Below are 26,678 nucleotides of genomic sequence, written 5' to 3' on the forward strand. Positions count from 1 at the left end.
TTGGATCATCTTCACAGCCTTAAAAAGATAAAATGTTTGGACCAATGATGTCTTCTGTGCCCACATTATCCAATTTCCATGCAGCAGCTTAGCATCTATTCTGTTTATCATTTTTCTCCACACAATGTACACATCAGGTGGTCCACGCTGAGTCACAAAGCAGCATCTTTTCTCCTGCTCTCAGCAGCGGGTGAGAGCACCATTTTAACTCACAGCAGAGAGTTCATCTGATGCTCCTGCCAGGCACATATGGGGCGAGGATGGTGTTGGCTGCTCCTCTGCTGCAGCGGGAAATGGTCCCATGCTCCCAGACATGGCAGCAGCCACTGCTCTGCCCCGCTCTCCCTGGAGAACGTTTGCCATTTGCAGGAAGCACCCACTACTGAAACAGTTGGTTTGCCTCCTCCAGGAAACAAAACAAAACTATAGACTAGATGGAAATATTTCACAGGATGGATCCAGTCTGAGAGCTAGTCATACTACACAGACTAGCGACTGGTCTATACAAAACTGGGCTTTTAGATATGAGGAGAAGATCAAACTCATTCAAGTCAGCTACAAATTCACAGATTTCAAATTCAGTCAGAAAAGGCATGTATTGGATACACGGTGCACTAGTGTGTGCTTGCTATCAGACACAGCAGTAATATTAAGTTTCCACTTCCCCATGCCAAAAAAGCCTTCAGCAGATCAGGAGTGATGATATACATGCTCACCTGAAAATATTTTTCATTTTTATATTAGATTCACAGAATCCCAGAATTTCAGGGATTGGAAGGGACCTCAAAGCTCACCCAGTCCAATCCCCCCATTGCAGCAGGAACACCCAGATGAGGTTACACAGGAAGGTGTCCAGGAGGGTTTTGAATGTCTCCAGAGTAGGAGGCTCCACAACCTCCCTGGGCAGCCTGGTCCAGTGTTCTGTCACAGTTACTGAGAAGTTTCTTCTCAAATTTAAGTGGAACCTTTTGTGTTCCAGTTTGAACCCATTACCCCTTGTCCTATCATTGGTTGTCACCGAGAAGAGCCTGGCTCCATACTCCTGACACTCACCCTTTATGTATCTGTAAACATGAATGAGGTCACCCCTCTGTCTCCTCTTCTCCAGCTGCAGAGCCCCAGCTCCCTCAGCCTTTCCTCACACGGGAGATGCTCCACTCCCTTCAGCATCTTTGTTGCCCTGCGCTGGACTCTCTCCAGCAGTTCCCTGTCCTTCTGGAACTGAGGGGCCCAGAACTGGACACAATATTCCAGGTGTGGTCTCCCCAGGGCAGAGTAGAGGGGCAGGAGAACCTCTCTGACCTACTGACCACCCCCCTTCTAATCCACCCCAGGTACCATTGGCCTTCCTGGCCACAAGTGCTGGCTCATGGTCAGGCCCCCAGGTCCCTTTCCTCTACGCTGCTCTCTAATGGGTCATTCCCCAACTTCTACTGGAACCTGGGGTTGTTCCTACCCAGATTCAAGACTCTACACTTGCCCTTGTTATATTCCATTAAATTTTTCCCCGTCCAACTCTCCAGCCTGTCCAGGTCTCTGGATGGCAGCACAGCCTCTGGCACGTCAGCCACTCCTCCCAGCTTGGTGTCATCAGCAAACTTGCTGACAGTCACTCTATTCCCTCGTCCAAATCATTGATGAATATATTGAATAATACAGGCCCCAGAACTGACCCTTGAGGCACTGCACTAGATCCAGGCCTCAACTGGACTCTGCCCCATTGACCACGACTCTCTGACTTCTTCCCTTCAGCCACTTCACAGTCCACCTCACTACCCGGTCATCCAGACAGCACTCCCTCAGTTTAGCTGTGAGGATGGCCTGGGAGACTGTGTCAAATGGCTTACTCAAGTCAAGGTAGATCGTGTCCACCGCTCTGCCATCATCCATCCATCTTGTTATGTCCTCATAAAAGTCAATGAGGTTGGTCAAGCACGACTTCCCCTTGGTGAAGCCATGCTGACTGCCCCTGACGACCCTCTTATCCCTGAGATGCCTTGAGATGGCACCAAGGAGAAGTCGTTCCATCAGTTTCCCAGGGATGGAGATGAGGCTGACTCGTCTAGAGTTACCCGGGTCCTCCTTCTTGTCCTTTTTGAAGACTGCAGTGACATTTGCTTTCCTCCAGTCCTCAGGCACCTCTCCCATTTCCCAAGACTTGGCAAAGATGATGGAGAGCGGTCCAGCAATGACCTCAGCCAGCTCCCTCAGCACCCACGGGTGCATCCCATTCGGACCCATGGATTTATGGATGTCCAGATTGCCTCGCTGCTCTCTAACCCAGTCCTCATCAACCCAGGCAAACTCCTCCATTGTCCTGCCTTCCTCTGGGGCCTCAGCAGCACGGGGCTCCTCATGACAGCCTCCGGCAGAGTAGACAGAGACAAAGAAGGCATTCAGTAACTCTGCCTTCTCTGTATCTTCTGTCACCAGGGCACCCACCTCGTTCATCAGTGGGCCTACATTGCCTCTGGTGTTAGTTTTATCTGCCACGTATTGGAAAATGCTCTTCCTGTTGTCCTTGACCCCTCTCACCAGGTTTAATTCTAAGGAGGCCTTAGCTTTCCTAGTTGCCTCCCTACACTCTCTGACAACAGCCTTATATTCTCCCCAGGTGGTCAGTCCCTACCTTCCATGATCTGTAAACTCTCCTCTTCCACTCAAGCTTACCCAGAGGTTCCCTGTTTAACCACGCAGGTCTCCTGGCTCCCTTCCTTGACTTCCTACGTGTCGGGATGCTCTGATCTTGTGCCCAGTAGAAGCAGTCCCTGAACACTAACTAACTATGTTGGACCCCTTTACCTTCAAGCAGCCTTGCCCCTGGGATTTCCCCCAGCAATTGCCTGAAAAGGTCAAAAAGTTTGCCCTGCTGAAATCCAGGGTTGCAATTCTGCTTGCTATCCTGCTCCTGACACATGAGATCCTGAACTCCACCATCTCATGGTCGCTGCAATCAAGCCAGCCCTCAACCTTTACCACTTCAACCAGACCCTCCTTGTTAGTGAGGATGAGGTCCAGCAGTGCACCTCTCCTAGTTGGCTCCTCCACCCTTTGCATCAGAAAGTTATCATCAAGGCACTGGAGGAACCTCCTAGACTGTGGCTGGCCGGCCGAGTAGTCCCTCCAACAAACATCAGGGAAGTTAAAATCCCCCACCACAGCCAGGGCCTGTGACTGTGAGGCTGCTCTCATCTGTCTGCAGAAGGCCTCATCAACTTCCTCACCCTGATCTGGTGGCCTCTAATAGACACCCACAACAGTATCACCCCTGCCAGCCTGCCCCTTAACTTTCACCCATAGACTCTCGACTCGCTACTCATCCGTGCCTGGACAATACTCAATACGTTGTAGTTGCTCTCTCACATAAAGAGCAACTCCACCACCACGCCTGGCTGGCCTGTCTTTCCAGAAAAGGACACAGCCATCCATGACCACATTCCAGTCATGTGTGCTGTCCCACCATGTCTCCGTAATTGCCACTAGGTCATAATCTCCTGCCCTAACTCAGGTTTCTAACTCCTCCTGCTTATTCCCCATGTTGCACACATTGGTGTCCAGGCATTTCAGAGAGCGAGCTGAGCACACCAATTTCACCCCAGGGGTATGGGAGGCCTCCCAACCTTCATCAACTCTAGAGTGATGCTCTACTGATGCAAGCCCAGCTACAACCCCATCCGCCTTCAAGTAGTTTAAAGCTCTCCCAATGAGCCCTGCTAATTCCTGTCCCAGCATCCTTTTGCCCCTGCAAGATAAACCTTTCCCACGTATCACTGTTTGGACTGGTGTCTTGTAAAACCAGCCATTATCAAAGAACCCAAAACCCTGCCTGTAGCACCAGTCTGTAGCCAATTGTTTACAGACCGAATTTTTCTATTCCATCCCATATCATCACCCACAACTGGAAGGAGGGAAGAGAAAATCACTTGAGCCCCAGACTCTTTTACCATCCATCCCAAGGCCTTGAAATCTTTTTTCATTCCTTTCAGACTGCGGGATGCAGCTTCCTCCCCACCTGTCTGGAAGATCAGCAGTGGGTAGTAGTCCGTTGGGTGCACCAGGCTGGGGAGCGTCCTGGTGATGTCCCTGATCTGGGCTACAGGTAGACTGCACACTTCCCTACGATGAGGGTCAACTCTGCAGACTGGGCCCTCCGTCCCTCTCAGAAGGGAATTGCCTACTACAATTACCCTTCTTTCTTTTTCATTTGAGGCAGACTTGAGGTGCGGGGTCAACTGCCTCTTCCTGTGTGACCTCGTATGTGGTGGGCCTTGCACCACATCCTCACCTACCTCCTCTTCAAGATCCAAGACTGTATAACCCAAATTGCTAGCATTAGAAATGATGTGGAATTCAAGCTGCACTAAGTGCAAACACGACCACTTTTCATGCCAGGATGCAGAGCCCACCATCATTTTTTCTATCCACTCTGACAGTTTCATTTACATAGCACAATTACATTACCAGATTTGAGTAAGAAATGGTTTGGACTGCTGACTATATTAGATATCCCTCTATTTTAGGAATTAAATCTTTTGAATTGATACAAGCAATAGAAAAAGACACTTCAGAGAAGAAAAAAATATATTGAATTGAAAGTGTGGGGCAGATGAGAGAACAAAATATGCAGAAAGGTATGGAAAATTTCCTAATAATTTGGCTATATGAATTATAAAAGGAAATATTATGTGCATATCGAGCACAAACAACAGGGCTAGAAAGGAACTGAGGATTTAATGTATTTTCCTACCCCAAAGTGAGATCAGTCAGAACATAGTCATAAAGTCTGTTAAGCCACTGTTAAGAACTTGACCAATTTTGTATGAAAAGACAGTTATTAATAGAGAAATACTACAAAGAAGCAAGTGATGGAGGCAACATAAACACTATAGTAAGATTTACAAAAAATCAATCCAACTAGATGAAAGGAGAAATGCTATCAAGAAAAACTAGAACTAAAGGAAAAACTTCAAAGACAGCAACACATTAAAAAAGAAAAATACAGCTCCTATGAATTGGAAAGAGTTAATTAAGAGAGCTCTGAAAGTGGTGCATCAGAGGAAGCACTAAAAGCTGCTGGCAGTTCAGTTGGTTATTGTTAAAAAAAATGTATTTAACCAGTAGTTATCATCAACTTAGAAGTTCAAAGTCTTCAGCTGAGCTAACAAAATTCATCCAAGAATTTCTACTAAATGAGCCACAACGTCTGTCCCTGGGTGGAGGAAAGAGAGCTCTTAATTTCTGAGACTACTATCACTCACAACCAGTCTACACCTAAATATCCCTTAGAAAAAAAAAATAAGTGTTCTGAATGGAAAAAATCTCAATTCATATGCAAATCAACTCTTCAGTGTGCAATGTGTTTATGTCGTAATATTCAGGTGTCAAAGTGGAAACTACGGTTAAAAAGTTTGACATCAGACTAACTACACAGAAAGGTGTGTCCAGAATCTAACAGCCACTTTCCCAGCATATGTGTATCTTGCTATTGTTCAAAACAGTGCTGTTTAGTGAAGCAAAACTAATATTTAATATAAGTGACAAAAAAGAAATAGTGAAATTATAATAACGAAACAGAAGATCAGCTTCATTTAATCACCATAACAGAGGTTTTTTTGATTACTGGTAATACAAACCCAAGCAGGCATTTGTCTAAGACCAGCAAGCAAAACCCCTCAGGTTTCTGTTAAGGTTGCATCAGCTTCAAGAAGCCTCAATAACAAAATCTGCATGTCACGAAGTTCAACAAGTTTGTGTTATTCAGTACCAAATGTGCACAACTGCAATCCTGACAAAGCACACTTCAGGTTTCCTGTGAAAAATAAAAGATTATGCTTTTATATCATCCTTTCCATTTTATTTGTTGCTGAATTCCTTGAAGTTACTGAAAGCCTCATACATAATTAATATTTTACACACATTTATGCAACTGCACAGATGGTATTTGCTTAGCTCACCCAAGTGCTTTCTGAGGTCCTTTCGTAAGCCACAAATAATGACTGCGAAGAAAACTGAGCATCATTATCCAATAATTATGCCAAAATCATGCCAAAAAGTTACATAACTGCCAGTGAAAACTACAATAGCTTTCTGTTTTAACAAACTACCTCATTAAATACTTACTTGCTAAAGAACATCCCTTACTCCTTCTTCAGCACCAGAACCACTCATCTCCAGCATGCAATACATATACCATACAACTCGCTAGGTAGCTGGTCTATAAATGCAGGTGAAACAAGCCTGGAAAAGCAGAAGTAATCAATGACAGAACCAAAGGAAATGAGATCTCTCACACCTCCCAAAAAACCAAATGCTATAGAACTACCAGAAAACTGCAAAATTTTCCTTGTGGATGTGCAGGAGGATGAATGTATTCTATTAGAACATTGAGTACAAGGGCAAACCCAGTCTACCTGTTCTTTAGTATAGGCAGAGCTCCAAAGTACTTGGAGTTCAGGGTAGATCTTTTTGCTCTCTGTCAACTGTAATACTATAGTCTCTAAACTATTCATCTCTACGTGTAAACATTTTTCTTCTAAACAATTGTTTATTTGCATAATTATTGCTGTTATCATTCTTTTAGGAAGTGGGAGGACTAGCTTGATCACTCCATGAGCCTACTCAAGTATAAATACATTTATCTTAATATTAAGGAGATTTGGTAGTCATCTTGCCTATTTGCATGTACTCTACACCACAAATATTATCAATTAATCAAATCTTAAGAAACATAAGCAAACAACATTTCAGACACAAATGGGAAACACAACTTTGCACATACCCTCCCACAAACCCACTAAGTTCTCTGACAACTTTCTGTTATTCTGTATTCAAAAGAATATACAAGCAGCAAGATACACTGAGACCACACAATGGGGAAAGCAACAAGATTAACGCAATTGGTAATTGGGCATGCGACTTACTAGAAATGGTAGCAGTAGACTTCAGAGAAAGAATATTTTTACTTAACAATAGTTTTAACACAACCTTATCTGCACAGCTAACTATAATTAAAATCACCTGCTTGACAATTCTTCGTCCCATCTGCGAAGAATGGAGCATTTTAGTCTCCTAGTGACATGACTCCTTTTTTATTAGTGAGCTACTCTCAGAAGCAACAATACACAATGCAGGAATCAGCACTGCGAGCAAACCTGAGTTGTGGGTGGACTGTGCAGGCACAGACAGAGGTTATGGTCAGGCACCTGAATCATCCCACCTTAATAAACATCTGTCAAACTGAAAAGTACATTTCTTCACAATTGCATCAAAAGTCTGTACTCAACACCTAAATGAAAGCATTGAACTTGCTGTTCACTAAAGTGCTTTTAAACATCTTTAAATGTTAAATCACTGAGGCAATCTCTTCTGACTACATCTCAAAAGAAATGAGATTAGGACTACTCCCACAGTACTGTGAATTCTGTAGTCAAACACATCACCTTTTGAGCTGAGATGACACAGTAAACTAAGCACAGCAATCAACAAAGTTGTATAAGGAACTTAGACGTTTAGGTCAAATATTATAATTACAGAATATACCAGTTATAGAATGAAGAATGCATCAAAACTATCATTTGATTTTACACTTCGAACAACATTCAAAGAGCAAACAATAAATGCAATATTTAAAAAAAGAAAGCCATTTCCAAATGAAAGGTTAGTTGTATTAATCATATCCCAATGATATAAATATAAATAAGCGTCTTTCCATTTTTATAATTAAATTATGATAATTTAGCTTAATTTATCTCCATACTAAGAACAAACATGCTAGTTGAGGAATGTGCTCTTGTTACTCATACTTTTGTAAAGTCTGACATCAGGTTGTTTTGGTTTTCAGATTACTAAAAAACTGTAATGATGCGCTAAATGTCACTACAATTTCTTGATCCTAAGTGTGACTTGCTGATTTTTAAGCCATCTGAAACTTGGTATCAATAATCCACTGCAGTCACCATCAGCTCATTCACATTAAATTGAACTCTTCTGGTTTTGTTGCAGTTGATTCATCTGCTACTTTCATTTTTGTGCTGAGCCTCAAAACGTAGGTTTGATTAACAGCTAGTAAAGCTACCATTCAAAGAAATATATACAAAGCCTAACCTCCTAAATGGAAAAGCAACTTTGTAAAATACATACCGCATTCAAGGCTGCCAGTGAGGACAAAACTAACTCACTGGTTTGAAATTGATGACAAGAATACCAGTCTACTGCACCCAAAAGAAAAAGGTAACAATGATAGCTGTGGACAAGCACAGCTTCCCTGACATCTAATCACTTGTGCCACTGTTTTCATGCTGCCAGTGTCACTGCATCATCTGCTTCCCTTAACCATCACCAGGATCAAACATAGTATTTATTTCCATATATTCACAAGCACAGATGACCAGTTTTCAAATGCAGATGTCCTGCTCTCACCAAAACTGTCAAGTCCCTCTTCTTTGAAAGCAGAGCCAAAGTCCTGTTCATGCAAAAAAAAAAAAAACAACCCACCACCATAAACAGGGCATGCTGAGTTCATATAAACCTACCAGAAAAGGTTATAATAAGGTTTGTTTAACACATAAATTATATAGTCTAAAATGACAGATCACAAGAAACCTAACAACACGATAGTATCTAAATGTGTTTGCATCTGAAATGTAGTTAACATGTAGTTATATTAAAAGCTATTCATCACTGCTTTACAGCATCAGATGTAGCTCCTGCTCAAGAATCAAGCCACAGAGACAGAAACCTATTCCCCATGTGCATTTAAGACTACTCATTGCATTAATCAATGCAGGCTTCACCTCACTCTTATCGCTTTCCTGCAATAACACAGCTGAGAGAAGTGGATCATTTTCTAGTTCATACAACAACATAGTTATTATTAGAGTTCCAAATACAAGGACAATATTGGCTTTAATACCAGTACAAAATCAACATATTTATGGCCATAAGAGACTATGCCAATACAAATGTGCTGAATGAAGAACATCAGAAATATCAGCAAAGATCCACAGGCTTAACTCGAGCATCTCATGTAGCTGTTGTTCTACAATTCTTCATTCACCAAGGGCACTTTAGCATGTGGAGCTTACACTGAGTGTACAAGTAAAAATCATCGATGTATTCAATTAAACTCCAGTTTTATTTTACAGCTACTTGAAAAAAGAAGTCATTGCAGAATTTGCAAAAGTTACTTTTTGGATGCAAAGTGGCCTTCAGAAGGTAAAACAAACTGCAATTATACAGGAATTGCATTCTGCTGTACAAAAAACGTTATTCACACCAATTGTTTTCTCTTTAGCAATATCAGATGAACAGATTTTATCTTTCAAGAAATCTGACAAGATCTGCTGTTCCTAAGACAGGCTGTCTACTTCAGCTCTCAAAACATGATCCAGTCACAGGGGTTTATATAACATCCAAGTTATTTCCCAACTTTGCCAGTTTCTTCATTCTACCACAAATTATCAATTCAATTCATTACACAGCAATGGCTGAGGCCAACTAACAGCTTTAATTCAGAATCACAGGCAGTTACCTGTGGCAGCAGAAGCAGGTTCTGCTTCCAAGTGTCCACTACAATCCCAGAGCAAGAACAGTTAAGTAGGACACGCGGCCATGTCGTCCACCATCACAGTTTATAGCCTAATGTAATTAACCAACTGGCAGGACAGCTCGTAATTGCCAGAGTGCAACTGCAGTGTATAGGGGGAACTCCCAAAAGAGAGGGAGGCAAACGTGGAGTGACACCTGCAGCCACCACAACTACACAGGGTGCCATTGCAGCAGGCACTGCACAAAGCAGGAAGGTACCCAAGAACACAACCTGTCTGTCCACAACAAATAGAGTCCTGTTATCCTCATAACTCTTCCCACGTTCACAAGTCAGCTAACACACGTCTTTTAATTGTCATTCACAGCCCCTACTTCCTCACATGAGCACGCAACAAAATTTTATCATTCTAGAAGTTATTGTATTTTAAATTAGCTACCTTTGATTACTATGGGGGAAAAAAAAAGCAGCTTTAAGAGAAATAAAGTGGCACAGCCGCCAGGTAACAGGGTATGACATTTCAAAGGTAGTAGATAGAAGAGAGGGCTTAAACTAACAGGGAGCAGGAATCTGCATGATCATTCTTCCCTTTCTATGAAATAACCACACTCAGATTACACAAATCCCTTCGCAGTGATCAGTTAACTCTAAATTTGAATTTATTCTTACTTGGCACTTTAAGCTGCTGCCAATTCAGACATAAAGGAACAAACTGTCTTCAGATACATGCCCACAATCTGCCAGAACAACAAAAAAATCTTTTATTCTGTATCAAAAAGTAGAGATCAAAATAAAAGACCTGCACACAAGAATTGCTACATACAGCACTCTTCTAGGAGGCAACGGAACCATTGGCAGCATAGTACTACTCCAAAACACAGAGATTTACACTCAAATTAGCAGAGCCTGGGAGAGCTGCAGAAGAGGCTTCCCTGCCTTTCTCCATTAAAGGTTCCCTAAACTCTACTGTTGTGTTTTGGTTTTGGGGTTTTTTTCTGCTTTTAAACAAACAAACGGGACAGCCTTTCTTGCCTTGCCTACCGTAGAGCCATCTAAAGGCCAAAGTCTCCAGCTCCTCCAATGCTACATCATCACACACGCAAAAGTCCTATCACCCAGAATGCATATTTGTACCCCATTACATCACCAGACACAAATACACTCCTGTCAGACTTCAAAAAATCACAACAGGCCTTTTTCCTTGCCCGCATTGGAAGGGTTTGCTGGAAGGAGAGCAGGAACAAGGAGATGTTCTTGCTGTCCATGCCCAGCTGCCAAAAGCTGGCTCTGTCGTACCACGCATCTGCTGAAAGCAATGGGAAGACTCAACGATTCCCAGCCATAACTGAATCAAAGATAAAGTCTCACTAAACAAACTAACATGATGCACAAAAAGACGTGGACAAAAGTCAGTAAAAGTTCACGCTCAAAACTGCTAGGCAAAAGCAGCATCTTCTTATTCAACAGATTTGTTCCCTATGTGTCCTGAGAGCTCTATTTGCTCACTTTTCTGGAATGAATTTTCTTATAACCTTTTGCTCCTATTACCATAGCAGTGGACAAAACACAACACTGGCAGAGTGAGGATGGGATTCAAGCCTCTCATGCAGAGACTGTCAGCCAAACTCTAGATCTCTGTTCTGCACTCCCTGACAAACTAGTGAACATTTTATACATATAAAAGTCATGTCCTCAAAAGAGGAGACCTAGCCTCATTCCCATGGGTAGACTGCTAGAAATACGGGGTTTTCAGAAGTTTAGCAATTTTGTTTATGTTTGTAATAGAGTTGCCAACACATAAAAAAATAATAGAAGGTTGCAGGAGGCAACTAGACTAAAACTTTGCTATGCTGCTACAATTTTAGAATCTCGCAAAATAAGTAGGAAAAAAAACTTTTCTGCAGGCACTGTAATTAGTAGTTATTCTCTTTTTCCTAGTTTAACCAGCAGTTTTGATCCATTTACTTCAAAATTAGAAGTGAACCTTCTGTGAATTGCTATGTGGCTCAAGAACAGCAAGCAAAGTTGCTATATTGGAGCTGCAGCATGTAACTTAACATCACAGCATCGAGTTTTCTGTAATTATTGCCAGTGAGATCTGTATTTTACACACACATTTTCCTAAGCATGACCTACTTTCACACTAATTGTGGTGCTTCTTGCCCAGAAAGAGACTGTTTTATGCCAGTGGTAACTCCATTTTTTAAAGCAATATAAGGACATTTTACAGGCATAAAAGGATGTGCATTTACTCTCCCATATTAACTACACTGCAAGCGCAATGCAATCATCTCCACACAATTTAAATCCTATTTCTTTCTGTGAATTAGCCAATTATTTTAAGAATTAAAAATTATCACATTGAGGTATAAAAAACAATATACTCGATAAACAAATCCAACTCAGGCAAAGTTTTCTTCCACATACAATAATTCTTACATTCCCCAGACTGGAATACACTCTGATTGTACTGTAGGTTACAGAGCCATTTCAGAATTCCTCTCAAGCAATACACAAAGTTTTCCATCTACTAAAGAACACCCAGAACTTGAAACACATAACCTACAAGCACTAAGGGTCTTCTTGCTTAGCTACAAAAGGCCATGGTTTGGAATATCAAGTCAGGATGAGCCTGCAGAGACTATATTTTTCTGAAAATTCCTTCAGATCAAGGATTTCATACAGTGCATGTTTAAGACTGCTGTCTTAAAGCAAAGCATTGACATTCACCTGACAGCCAAAATAATGGAAATGGACACCTCAGCAGAAGTTCTATGAAGTCTACATGGTTGTTTCTACTTATTCACCCAAAGAAAATACATTATGTACCAAACACCTTCTTTGAATCAAGAGCATGAGGTTAATAAACTTAAATGAACATGACCAATCCCAAGAGAATGACAGCAATACCATACAAGAGTTTCTATCTTTAAAAAGTTAAAGTGCCTTTGTTCTAACATTGAAATGTCAGTTGAAGACAGCACTTAACTGTAACTTGTGTGAACACCACACAAAATTACATGCTAAGATTCCCCAAAAACACAATTTCAGCAATAGCCCAGTGTTGTGGCTTAACACGAGACAGCAACTAAGACCACGCAGCCACTCACTCATGCCTCAGCCCCCACCCAAGTGGGATGGGGGAGAGAATCAGAAGGGGAAAAAAACCTTGTGGGTTGAAATAAGAACAGTATAATAGGACAGCAAAGGAAGATATAATAAGGATAACAATAATGATAAGGATAATAATAATAATCTAATATGCAGAACAAGACATGCACAAGGCAATTGCTCACCACTCATGACACTGAGAGCCCATTCATTCCTGAGCAGCCATATCTGCCCCTCAGCCAGCTCCAGTTTATATACTGAGCAGGACATCATATGGCAAGGAATAACCCTCTGGCCAGCCTGGGTGAGCTGTCCTGGCTGCACCCCCTCTCAACTTCTTGTGCACCTCGCAAGTCCTTGACTACCCAGGAACAACCAAAACATCAGTGTATTACGAACATTCTTCTCATCTGAAATCCAAAACACAGAGTTAATTTCCTTTCTAGTAGCTTTCTCAGCGAAACCAGGACACCCAGTCACCATCCTGAAGCAAATCTCTCTGCAGGACCTTGCGGAGGCAGTAGCCAATGACATAGTTCTACCCACATTGCTTGCAAGGAATCAGATAAGCCAGTCATTTGGGATCCAACACACAATAGAGCTCTGTAACATGACAGCAATTAGAAAAGAAAAGATAAGCAGGACATACAATGGCACAAGAAGTTCTACCAAGTCTGTCCTGAAAAAGTTGGGTATCACAAAAGCTGAAAGGGTGTTTCAGAAAAGGAAAGATGAATTGGACAAGGCCTCTGAAAGTAGTACAGACCATCTGCAACGCCTCAAAATTAGCAGCTGCCCATCTTTGATTTGTTAAGATATTGATTTCTGCACATCCTGGTGCTGTTCTGCCCAAGACCTGTATAAATATCCCTTAGTCACTCCTGTATCAACCAGGACACATTTTTTTTAAAGCTGTGGAACACCACTCTTTTTTTTTCTCTAATCAATATTTATAGAGCAGAAAGAATCCATATTTGACAGACAAGACACCATCTGTCACAGACATGTTGGCAAAGGCTAAAAACGTACTGCTATTTTTCCCCAACAATAGCCACATCCAAAATAGCCCAATAAAACTTAAACTCTAGAACTTCCACAAAGTAAATCAATCCATTATTATCCTCACCTAACAAAATTCCTACTAAGGAACTTTCAGATGCAACAGTCATAAAAGTCTATTTTTACACACAATTTTCAAAGAAAAGTCATATACAGAATATAGTTGTCTCAAATAGGGAAAACAAGTCCTTCCTGCTATACAATCTCAGTTAGGTCATAAATATTTCAGTAAAAGAGTAACTTTAATCCCACACTTGAGAATTATGCTGTTCCCCATATGGGCCAAATTTTGTGATATCCGATTATAGCAGCAATACAAGATAGTTTTATGCACTCTGGTAACTCTCACGATGGCAAGAGCACTCAGCCATAAAATGCATCACTAAGAATGCAAATACTACACGCAGTCTTGAAGCCAGCCTACTCAAACTGCATCAACTGCATTGTACGTAATGTAGTGGCTACTCACCTCATTAGGCTTAGATGGCATAACAATGTTACACCGAAGTTACAGGCATGAAAGCTTATAGGATAAAAATAGAACGTGACACTGCAAACTTGTCAAAGAACACAAGATTCCTCTCACAGCAGCTTTGTGCACTACAGGATATGAAGAATCCCCACCTTTGTGTTTACGTTCACCTTAACTATGATGCAGAATGAGAGTCTCAGACTTATTCACCCAATTTCAACAACATGCTTTTTCGGACAATTCTGAGCTCTTTGATGTCACAAGAATAGAAACATTAGAGAGATCTAAAATTAAATAAGAACAATTCAAAGGTGGTATGCCATTTCTACGTCACAAAAGGTTCTCTTACCTCACATCCTTTCTTTTTTTTATGTAAGTTCATTTGGTTTTGAGTTAACCTAACGGATTGTTACAACTGTATATCTAGTAAGTTCTACTACCATCAAAAAAGGGCTTTTCTCTATACGTTAATGAATCCAAGTGTTGCACAAATGACCTTTCATTTGACAAGAAATGCTTAAATAATATCACCTAGCTATGGCAATAAATAGAACTATCCCAGAAAGAAAGAAGAGCTTCACAACATGAATGATAGAGGCTTTAAGACAGAGGGGCACAGAGAGACCCAAAGAAAGAAGGAATTTTCAAGCTGCTATTGAGGCAAGCAATTCTCTCCTTCATTTTGCAGAATTCCCCCCAGCTGCATAATCTCTAATCCTCCACCTTCTTAGACACAGGCAATTGACTTTTTTGTAACACTCACCATCTTCCAGTCATCTGACTCACCAGCTTGCCTCTAAAACAGAGGAAATACCATCCTTCTTCCCCCCTGCATTCAGCAGAAGAAACATATGCGACCAGTTCTTGAAGGGCTACATTGAAACACAGTCTTAAGTGCATAAGAAATCCAGACTAAAATATCCTTAGGAAAAGGCTCCTTGCACTCTGTTTGTAAACAAAAGCAGTACTTACCCCAATATGTGAAGTAGGAGAGCTAGAGATGAAAAGCATCACAAGAGTTGTGTTACTTCAAACCAAAACAATGAGGTAGAAGAAGCTGACTGCTCAAGTTGGGATTTGGGTTGTGCAGAGGCATGTAATGAAAAGAATGGCATCTATTTGTTTAGTGAAAAAAGGTAGTTTGACCAACTAACACAATACACACAATATGAAAAAAAAAAAAATAATCCTCACATGTCAGTCTCCACAGCTTAACACCTCCATCTCCAATAGAACCTCATCAACAAATACCTATTTCAGGATTTTGGCCTTTCAGAGATGCCCTGGGAGTTTCATTGAATAAAGTATTTATCATGGGGTAGTGCTAAGAGCCTTGAGAAAAAGGTCAAATCAGTTCAAAAAATACCATAGGTAGACTATCATTTCTCTCCCTCTAAATAAAAAAAAAAGGGGCATTTTTGGTTCACTTTATCAGAAGGGGAATTGAAGTCACAGCCACAAAGTAATTCTACAGTAGATGCCCAAACCCAACCTTCAGATCTAAAATTGGTGCTTTATCTCCAGAACACCTTTCATCCCCAAATGATAAAACACATTACACTGCTTATGAAAAAAAACAGGTCCACAGAAGCTCCCACTGTCACCGGTATCATTATGCAGCCTCAAGGGTGGCACAGAAAATGCAAGAAAATGCTGCTTGGTTTGGGGGGGTTTTTGTATAACTCATTTAAAGCTAAAAAGAAATAACTTCCTTAAATATGTTTTAATGTGTAAGATATCACACAGAAAATCTGATTGAGGTTATACACAGAATATTAAAAAGTTGAGCATGGTGCTTATAAAAGAAGGTCAAATTAGTAAAATATAATACTTCGAACCTCCAGCGGGTGCAAAGAAATCTCTCATTTTTCTCTGGATCCTTAACACAAGATACAACTTTAAAAAAAGGTAAGTAAATTTCATGGAAAGTGAAATACAAGGAAAATAGTAAGCTTCGCTCATTATAAGAAAATAAGCAAAGGCAAAATCTCCTTCTCTTTACAGTGCCTTTAAGCACAGCCTTTCCAGAGGACAAGTTGATTACTGGCACCGTATTCCCCACTTGTTCACTTCATGAAAAATTTCTTTTTTTGTATAAGTATAAATGGCTAAATAATTTATACCTCAGCATTAATTATCTATCTGTTGATCAAGTGAGACAATTCATAAGAGCCTGTCTTGCATAATACATACAATTTCTAAACTTTACTTGAGTGAAGGATCTTAATATGCTGCAAATATTTACAACAGGCTCATTACAGTGAAAATTTTTGTTTTCAAGGATCTCTGCATTTGGTACAAATTATTATTGACTTATGTATACAAATGAGAAAACAAAGATTAGACTTTTATCCCTTCCTCTTGCTCCAGTCATCAAAACTGCATTCAGCCTACTGTATTTGTGTTATATATCAAATTATTGACTAAAATAAAAGTAAATACTATGCATGTATTTTAAAATTCTAAAACCGAAGTTTTAAGCAGATCACAACATTGTAACAATTTACAATAGTTCTATTAACTCAGCCCATCAAGTAGTTCTAGAAGTGTCCTCAACGTGGAGACAGTTTAAAGTAACTGTTATTGCCACCAGACAGCTGTAACAGACATTCAGAGTCTACAGGTAACTTTCTACCTTCTATTATCCAAACAGATTGATTTATACAAGTGCACATATATTCAGAAAGAATGTCGTCTTTATTTTAGGAAAGGACTGCTCTAATGACAGCGCATTGAGAATGTGACAAAAAAGGCTGCAAAAACAACATCCTCACTATTTTAGGCTGACTACAGACTACTCTTGCATTCAGAGTTTGCTCCTCAGAGCCTCTGCATTCTCAGTCATTCTGCCCCTCCCAGAGTCACTCTCCACAATCATCGTTTTCGTAAGGACTTGAAGTCAAACAGGCCTAAACCTTGGAAGATCATTTCTGAGATCACCAACAGCTAGATAAAATGAGAAAACTGACAAGTATATCAGAAAACACTGCACGCTGATTCATCATGGCTTTTGTTTTTACTATTTGTCCTTTTAGATATATTTATAAGCAGTTAAAATTACTATAAACTTTCCATAATTGCTTGGTATCTGTAGTATTCTATTATATTAATTGTTTTTTTCTCCTTTTAGCTAAATACTTTGTGTCGTGCCCATACACACTCTCCAGACAGGTAAATGTACATAAAAGGATTTGAGACAGCTGTTTAATTTGGGACATTCAACATATTTACATTCCCCACAAGTTGCAGCAGACCTGTGTTTTTTACCGTCCTGGTTTTGGCTGGGATGGAGTTAATTTCCTTTCTAGTAGCTGTGTGTTGGACTTCGTGGGAATGAGTGAGCGGCTGCATGGTCCTGGATGTTGGCTTGGGTTAAACCATTAGATTTACCCAATTAAAAAAGTAGGCAGACAACAAACTTTTGCACCGTGCAGCAAACATTCTGCCTCACTTATAAAGCTATAGATCAGTACCACTTCTCATACCAACTTACAAACTTACCACCTAGTTAAAAAATTAGAGTGAACTACAAGTTTAAATATCAGTTTGCAAATTGAAAAAATTAAAATTGTTTTGATAATGATGGCATGCAGGTTGAAATAAGCATGTCCAAACAGAGGCAACCCAGGTTTCCCTAAAATCTAGTTAATAATATCAGCAGAAATAGCAACTTTATAGCCATGATCTGATCTTCTAAGAGTAGTTTTAAAAATTTTATATGATCTATAGTATAAAACAACTTTGACAAAACAGCAGCCTGCTCAAAAATAGACAAAAGACCCCAAAGTTCTTCCCAGGAATTTTGACAGAGTTCATGCATATTAAAGCAGTAAATTCACAACAACATACAGGCTACCAAAACCCCAAAACAAATAATAATTGTTCCTCACCCTGTAATTCACCCAGTATAAAAAAAAGTCACTACAGTAACACTAAGCCAATAATAATAAAACAAGCACATACATTTCAAACTGAAAGATCATTAAGAATAGATATTACAATGACACCTACTGGGAAATAAACTACAGAAAAAGGGAACAGCATATACAGAGTCTGTAGTTCAGAGCATATCGTTATAAATTTGACAGAGCAACTTGTTCGCTGCACCTGGGAACCAGAAAATCAAGATTTCTCACTGAAATAGGCACAACTCATTTGCAAGAACACGTTAGTTCATTCACTTCAAGGAAAAATTGACAACCTAACCTGTGAGAACCCTGAAAAGAGGAAATGCACCTAAATTCAGTGTATTGTGATCATATGCTTCATCTACCAATACAGTTTTGCTTCATAAAGATGAGTAGCCCAATGACTGAAGTTCCAGGTATGGGAATCTAACAAAATTTACAAAATTTGGATTACTAAGCAAGAGGTTAATTGCAGGTGCACAATTACGTGTGAAAATACAGCATTTGAAAACAAAATCCAAGAAAAATGGGCTAGCAGACTCCAGACACAGACTCTACTGAAAATCTGCTACACAACATGGTATTTAAATCAATGCATTCTTCAAATATTCTGCTGAACATAACAGAGTAAGATCTCACTTGCTCCAAGCACTGCCTGGAGAAGCTTGATCTCAGATGGTGCACCACCGTGGTGCACCGCTTCCTGCCTTAAAACTCACAGCACTCAGCCACAAAGATTAATGACTGCACACACAAGGAGAACAAGAGCGACAGACAATACATTTCAGAGAACTTATTAACTGTAGGATGCAGAAGCTTGCTACCCTGAATTACAATTCTTGATCAATATTATTCAATAACCACAATCTGAAAATAAACCATAGAAGGGAACAACTAGAATGCTGCTAACACTCAGGGTTACAATGTTTACTTTATATTTGAAACATGCATATTTACAAATTTTCTTTTCACACCTACACATATAACACCAGCACCAGTAACTCCCATTACCACTAATAAAATGGCTCACGGTATTTCCACATCCACTCGATAGAGAATCAATCCTTCTCTTCCTGAACTGCAGGTTGAACTTTCGACACTATTGAAAGCATTAAATTAGTTTCCTGGCAAAACACAGTACAGCTAACGCAAAGAAAAAGTAGACTGCTTGAGTGATAAATACTTCAGCAACTTTGCCAGCTACACTGACTCACTTAAAAAGAAACAGACAAGATGGTTATGTATCTAGATTATCACTGGTTTACTGGTTTCCTAGTATTTTTAAAGAGTTTTAACTTGTCAGCATCTTTCTGACGTTCTAGACTAATATTCATTGGAGCTAATCAATACCCACTTTCATGTCTGCAGAACAAGTGTTCCATCAATACTAAGCTTAATCACCTCTTCACCAAAGCTGGATTATAACAGCAGCAAGTCTAAGGAACAGAAATGTTGAAAACAGCTTTCCTCGGATACTCACATTTTTGATGGTTAAATAAACATTACAGACATAACTCACTTGCCTTTGTTAAGGTGATACACATCTCATCTTCAGTAAGAGGATAGAGATCTTTCCTGAACTTGTTTATAAACCATTATACCTGCATTTCCTTATACACTTACACAAGTTGTATACTGGTACCAGTCGTTACAAGCAGCTCCACAGAAATTTCACATTACATTACTAAAGCTGTAACCACTAAGTTAGTATTTGCAAAGGACCACCACCGTTGTAATTTAAAACAAGTATGCTAACAGATGCTTTATTCTCTCGTTCAGCCTACTGGAAGATGCTTCCAGATCTAGAGCTTTTACAGGTTTTACTTGGATGGTCTAAGCAAAATTATCAGATATGTGGAAAACAACAATGAAACTCATCGATCTATGGACGGCAGTAAAGGTTACTGAGAAACAAGTAGGTTTTACCACTATGTCTATTTAAATAAAGCCATCTGCAGGAGCTGAAAGCAGGTACTTCTACTAACCAGAAGGATGGTATATTAAGTACAGGAATAAAAATCCCCTTTCCATCCTCCACAAACACCAGAAGGCTGTTTCTGTACATAAAACGCAACACAGTCATGGCTGTTTCTGTATATAAAACACAATACAGTCATGGCACTCTGAAGACTGAAGAGAGGAAAATCAGAAGCTCACTCATCAGTCTCTAGAGCCGACAATCATAATAATCTTGAAAAACTAAGAAATACAGAATCTTTTTAGAAGAATCTGGACAACACAGCACACACAAAGCCTGCACTCCTGCAAGCTGAGTAGAGCACAGAGGCTTGGCTTTTCACTCAGTTCTGCATGCTCATTTTGGTGGTGGGACTTCCCCTCACCCCAAATCTGTTCCTGACAGATACTACTGCCTGAAACGCCTCCATCTGGTAACTTTTTCTGACTCTTTCAACAAAAAGTTAACAGAGACAAGCACTCAGTTACTCTAGAAAGCTCCATGCACTGCACAAAATGAAAAGCTGATTTTTTAAAAGAGCGATGATCATGAGAAACAAAAGATTGTTCCAGAATAGACATACAGGACAAGATAAAAGAAACTGGACAGGCTAAGATGGTATTGGAATTTATGCTAGTATACCAGTAACAAGATGTTAAAATGGTGCAACTGCTTGGTTTTGTTACGTACACCATCATAACTAGATATTTTCTTTAGGATACTGCTGAACAAAAATAATGCAGCAATATGAAAATTTTATTAACATGGCACACTATCCAGCATAACTATTTTCTGCTTTTTATGAAAGACCCAGATAAATCAATGTAGACTGAAAATAAAATATTATAATATCAAGTACATTAGATAATCAAATTTTATATAATTATTACGAAGTTTAGACGGAGACTGAACTTGGTAATAGAGGGCACATCACTAGTACATAAAGCATTGGACAGCAGAAAATTTAACCTGTGAATGACAGTGCGTCAGATACTACAAAAACATCCACCTAAATAAAAATGTGTATCTTCCCCTTCTCTTTAAGAAATATGACATAGAAATAATTGTATGATTTCTCCAAGTTATTAGAAGAATAAGACCTTTTTGGCAAAAAAAGTTATTTGATTTCAGCAGTAATACAAGCAGATTAAAGTGAGCAATTGAGGCATTTGTGCTTAAAACTGGATTAATATTATTAAACTAGAATCATAATCACAAAAAAAAAATCATTTTCCACAAAATTTTAAGCTGATGTCCTCTGCTATAATACTGTATCACAGGTTCAAGGGAAGTGCGACAATTTATGTAACACTCCATGTTGCTAAAGTAATCGAGCTCACCAAGTATCAACCATACTTTGGATAAACACTGCCAAAACTTTTAAAAATGTCTTTTTCATCTCATAAGCAGAAGTAAAATGAGTTGCAATCACCACAACCCTCCTACTATGAACTAGCAATTTCCCCATGTAAGAGATTACATGTTCAATTATTTTGAAGCTGCTATGATGTTGCTCATGGGGAGAAAGAGAAAAAACACATCAGCACCAAACTTCAAATTCTCTGTTAAACTGACCTGTGCCTCCACTTACTTTTGCAACCATTTTTGTACTTGACAATAAAACCTCAACACACCAACCAGCACGTAAAGGGAGCAGCTTGTCTACCGACAAATACAGGCCAGCGGAATGCTTTTGATGTCCCCATGACTGCACTATTGCCCTGCAGGTCAAGTTCAGATCTCAGTCACATTCTGAGCCTTCTCTAGGAAATCTCAGGAATATCCTCGACAAAACCTTCTGTCAGCCTCCTGTACGAGATCTCAGGAATATCCTCGACAAAACCTTCTGTCAGCCTCCTGTACGAGATCTCAGGAATATCCTCGACAAAACCTTCTGTCAACAACAAAACACTCAAGGATTACAGTAGAATTAGTCTATCTTCACTATATGACTTTCCGGATGATTACTCTTCCACATACTTGGGAGCAATCACAAGCCCATCTCTGCCACAAAATCTAAGGCTACAGTTTTTTAATATAATTTGGACTTAATTGGACATAACAACTCTGGAATAATAATTATAATTAGAAGCAAAATCACTAATATCCAACTAACCAATAGTTACATCCATTTACCTATTCCCACTCTTGCAGAGAAGAAAAAAAAATCACGTTTGTAAAGAGAACCCGTGCAGGAGTTTATGTAGCTCTGGCACCATGAAGTGGTGGGTTCACTGACAGATTTGTTACTAGGACAATCGCATCACTAAATCCAGAATCCCCTTGCACTGGACCTCTTCTCAACAACAATCCTACTCCGTGGTCTCTCAGCTAACTCCAAAGCCGGAGCCTGTCGCCTGGCTGATGAGCTCCATTCCCCACTTGTTTAAAATTTAAACATATTCATGCTGTGACCCATACTGCACCTCGCAGCCAACACAACACAATTTCATTCTTTCCTTCTCACCTCCCCCTTAAAGCTCTCTCTTGTCACCATGCTTGGATAAATTGCCAGCAGTCAGGCTATTGCTGTGTGGTGGCCAGAATCCATCAGGCTGACCGGAGTGCCTCATTCTTTTCCTTCCCTCACCATCTGTCTGTATCCATCTCCTATTATTTCAGACTGTCCGTAAGGACTGTATGCAGTCTGGGGCAATAACCATCTTTTTTCATTCCCTATTTGTACAGAACAGCATGGGGTCCTCCTTTGTAGTTTTTATCAAAACAATAAAAGTGGAGCTGCTCAATACAGATTTTACGAAGTTTGGTTTATACTAAGATGACAAAAAAGGTCAGAGGAAGAACAAAAAAAGCAAACTACATCCACTTCTTCCTATTCTAGCCTTCCAAGACTCCTCTCCCCTATTCCAGAAAAATCAGTTTCCCAGTTTTCAATAAAGCACAAATTTAAATACATAGAATCATAGCATCATTTTGGTTGGAAGAGACCCTCAAGATCATCGAGTCCAACTGGTAACCTAACACTGGCACTAAGCCACGTCCCTAAAAACCTCACCTATGTATCTTTTAAACCCCTCCAGGGACGGTGACTCCCCCACTTCCCAGGGCAGCCTGTTCCAATGCCCAACAACCTTTTCTGGGAAGAAATTTTTCCTAATATCCAATCTAAACCTCTCCTGGTACAATCTGAGTCCATTTCCTCTCATCCTGTTGCGTGTTACTTGGAAGAAGAGACCAACCCCCCCCACTTCGCTACAACCTACTTCCAGGCAGTTGTAGAGAGCAAGAAGGTCTCCCCTCAGCCTCCTGTTCTGCATGTCAACTTACAACTATTAGAAAATATTTCAATATATTTCTCTTAAAGAACACAGGTCACATTAATTCTACATAGGAAAAGTTATTACATAATAAAACATATCTATATAACTTCACTGTAATTGAGTATTTTGTAAATGACCCAAAATATGCAGTCTTCTCTCTAAAGGACAGTTGGCCATTCAACAATTCAATAGAAACAGTCAGAGCTTTTTTTACAGGGACATTTTATGTATTCTCTGTCGCTGGTTAAATATCCTCTCCCATTTTCACTGTCAGAACGATTTCGCCACAGATCTCATCCCTGTTTGTCCTCTGGATACACACAAGCGCTCTCCACTTCGGTGACTGAAAGCAAAAATAAAACTGAGACCCTTTGTATTTCTCTCAACATTGACACCACAAACCCATGTCCCCCTGCTTTCTTGCCTATGCTCTCAGGTCATTCTTAGGAATGACCCACAACTAATGCGGTTTGGGTGGGTTTTTTTTCTTTTTTATTTTTGATTTTTTTTGAGGGAAACTCTTTCATTTGGCCCTATAATCACTACCAAGGTGAACTGACTATATTTTGCTTGTCTTCCTATTAAACAGAAAAATCAAAACCACCACAGTCCTAACACCAACCTGGCTTCAGAGGGGTCATGGCAAAAATCACACGCTGCAGTAGCAACTTGTGCTTGATCTCTTTCTCCCTTATTCTGTACCATCTCTACATCATGCTCTCATCCTGCACCTACCACTCAGGAGCTGCTCATCCTATTGAATACTGCAGACCTACTGGGGAAGGGAAACATAAACCAACAGGTATATCGCAATTTAAAACATATATGATTGCGCTCTAAATTAACAAGCACAAATAACACATTTACAGGAGCCAGATTCCTCCTCAGTTTTTCACATCATGTCAGTGCTGTCAGCAAAAGGAGAGTGGAAGGTGGGAAGGGAACAAAAAGGAGCGACAGAGCCGCAATCCACAATAAATATTCAACGCGCTCACAAAGTATAATTTAATTTAGAAATCAATCAAATATTTAAACGCCTCGTCACGCCGGGGTAGTTCATTCTGGAAGTTGAACCACCTTTCCTCCTCCCCGGGCTGGAGCAGCCGCTACCACCCGCCTCCCACCGCCAAGGGGACGGGGGCGGCAGGACCCGCTCCCCTCACCTGCCCGCAAATAGCGAGAAATGGAGGAAGGGAGGGAGGACGCGATCCTGGCCCGCCGGGGCTGCCCCGCGCCCGTCCCCCGCCGCCGCCTCAGGACGCGGGGACCGCGACCGTGAGGGGAGGACGGCGACCGTTAGGCGGGGACGGCGACCGTTATTCAGCGCGCGGTCCGGCCCGCCCCGCCCGCCGCACCTGGATGTAGTTGGTCTCGCAGTACTCGGCCACTCGCTCGAGGTTTGTGTAGCTGTCGAACAGGGCCCGGCGCCCCCCCGGGATCTCCTCCTCCAACAGCATCTGCAGCTCCGCCATCTTCACATCCTCTCACCCCCTCCGTCTGTCTGTCTGTCTGTCTGTCCGTCCGGGCTCCTCACACCCAGGGGTTCGGTCCGCAACCCACCCGCCCCCCCCCCCCAGCCCCAGGGCGCTTCCCGCCGCACGGGCCGGGCCTCGCGCCGCGGGCAGGCAGCGCGCGGGACCCCCACCGCGGCGGGGGCGGGGCGAGCCGCGCCGCGCCTCCTGCGCATGCGCACCCCACACACACCGCGCGCCCCCTCTCCGCCCCCCGCACGCCCACTTCCGGCCCGGCGATATCCGGGCGGAGCGGGAGCGACGGGTGCTTATGCTCCTGAGCATCGAGTAGGAAAGGCCGCTGAAGCGGGCGTTCCCTGCGTTGTTTTGGGGTTTTTGCGTCCGCGTTAAATACGCGAAATATCGTATTTTCATTTTAGGAAGTCTCGGCGCCTTTTTTTTTTTGGTCATTTTGCGTTAATTTACTCAATGGCAGCTTGCTAGCGGCGCTCGTTCAGAGCACGGGCCTAAGGCCGCATCGTTGGAAGCTTTGTCCTTGAATATAATGGGCTGGGGTCAGACCCCCGGGCTCTCAGTGGAGCGGCTGCTCTGCTCTTCTGATCAGCAGAGGAGGGAAGAAAGTGTTTCTTTTGTGCAGGTTTCCGTCTGAGACGCTGTTGTTGTACAGGGGCGCAAAGCAGGGTAGATTCTCAGCCGCCAAGTGTTCGGCTTTTCAACAGAGAAAAGTGTGTAATTAAGAGCAGAAACAGAGGCAGGACAACACTGAAGCCATGAGTCAGGAGGTCTGCTGGTGCGCTCCTGGCTTTAACACAGACTTTCTTATGTCCCGAGCACATCGCTTAGCATCTCTACAATTGTGATGTAAGTGCCTGCCCTTAGAGAAACATAGAAGGCTTTTCCACTGAGTTACTTCACCAGAACCTGAAAGTAGCCCCTTGTTCTACCATAAAAAAATCAGCCTTCTCAGCAGAAGTGTCCCAGGTTTCTCCAGGGGAGCTCATTTGTCTCTTCGAAATGAATTGCAGCTGTGATTACTCACCTCGTGTTCTCGTGAGGCTCCACAGAGCTCCTGCTGCCTCTGCAGTGCAGCCCTGGGTTATCTGACATCCCTTACGGGCTCTGATATGACAGCCTGGTATTTTCCCAGCCTTCATGTTATGGACACTTTTGTGGTAGTCGCCAGCTCAGGTAGATCCAGTTCTGCAGTCCTTGTACACCAACCCATCGGAACATTTGTTCTCATGCCTGGAAAGCTGTTGCAAAGGCATCCAGCTGGATACGCCTGGCCTCCAGGTGACTTCTAGAATTACAGATTGCAAACACCTGGTGGGGTCACACAACAAACATGTAGTCTTTGGGCCAGTCCTTTCAAGTTTCTTCCCTTAAAAGAAAGAATGAGAGAGAAATCCCTGCCCTGAGGGATGTCTGCCTGGAGACATTTCCTCTTTGCTTGCTTAGCTCTCCCACGTGAAGGATGAGTCACAGACAGTGTTCATTATACTGCTTTAAAAACCCTCAAGTGCGAAGCATTTTTATGGCATTTTTAAATGTGGGTTAAAATTCACAACTTCAGCTACTCGATGGTGTGCTTAATTTTTGTACAGGCAACTGAAGTGCCAAGGGTAATTCATATTTTACAACTGCAGTAGTGTTAATCTCACAAAAAGGTTAAAGAATCACAAAACACCCTGCTGGAGACACCCCACCACAATGTGTGTGGGAGAAGGTGGGTGGCGGCTCAGGAGCACCTGGGCCGTGTCACCCAGTGTGATGCCAGCTGCCCTAAAATGACGAGGACTCAAGAAATGATTGTCGTGCAGCCTTGCCTTCTACCCCCAAAGTTTGTAAACTATGAGCTATACTTCCAAAAGTTT

General features: G+C 41.4%; 1 protein-coding gene across 19 annotated transcripts in view; it reads right to left on the bottom strand.

Moving 5' to 3' along the window:
- Positions 1 to 24,922, bottom strand: part of ABI2 (abl interactor 2) — a 65,203-nt gene extending 40,281 nt beyond the window's left edge. For 3 of the 19 annotated variants that reach the window (XM_065840470.2, XM_065840462.2, XM_065840453.2), the window contains exon 1: positions 24,688 to 24,905. In XM_065840470.2, coding sequence (XP_065696542.1) covers positions 24,688 to 24,804 — 117 coding nt within the window. In that variant the 5' untranslated portion in view covers positions 24,805 to 24,905. Of the gene's footprint in view, positions 1 to 6,120; positions 6,238 to 24,687 lie in introns of all 19 variants that reach the window. The other 16 variants (XM_065840456.2, XM_065840452.2, XM_065840459.2 and 13 more) reach the window with 13 other exon arrangements.
- Positions 24,923 to 26,678: the final 1,756 nt, after the last annotated feature.

This window comes from Patagioenas fasciata, chromosome 7 (assembly GCF_037038585.1).
Source record: "Patagioenas fasciata isolate bPatFas1 chromosome 7, bPatFas1.hap1, whole genome shotgun sequence".
NCBI lineage: Eukaryota > Metazoa > Chordata > Aves > Columbiformes > Columbidae > Patagioenas > Patagioenas fasciata.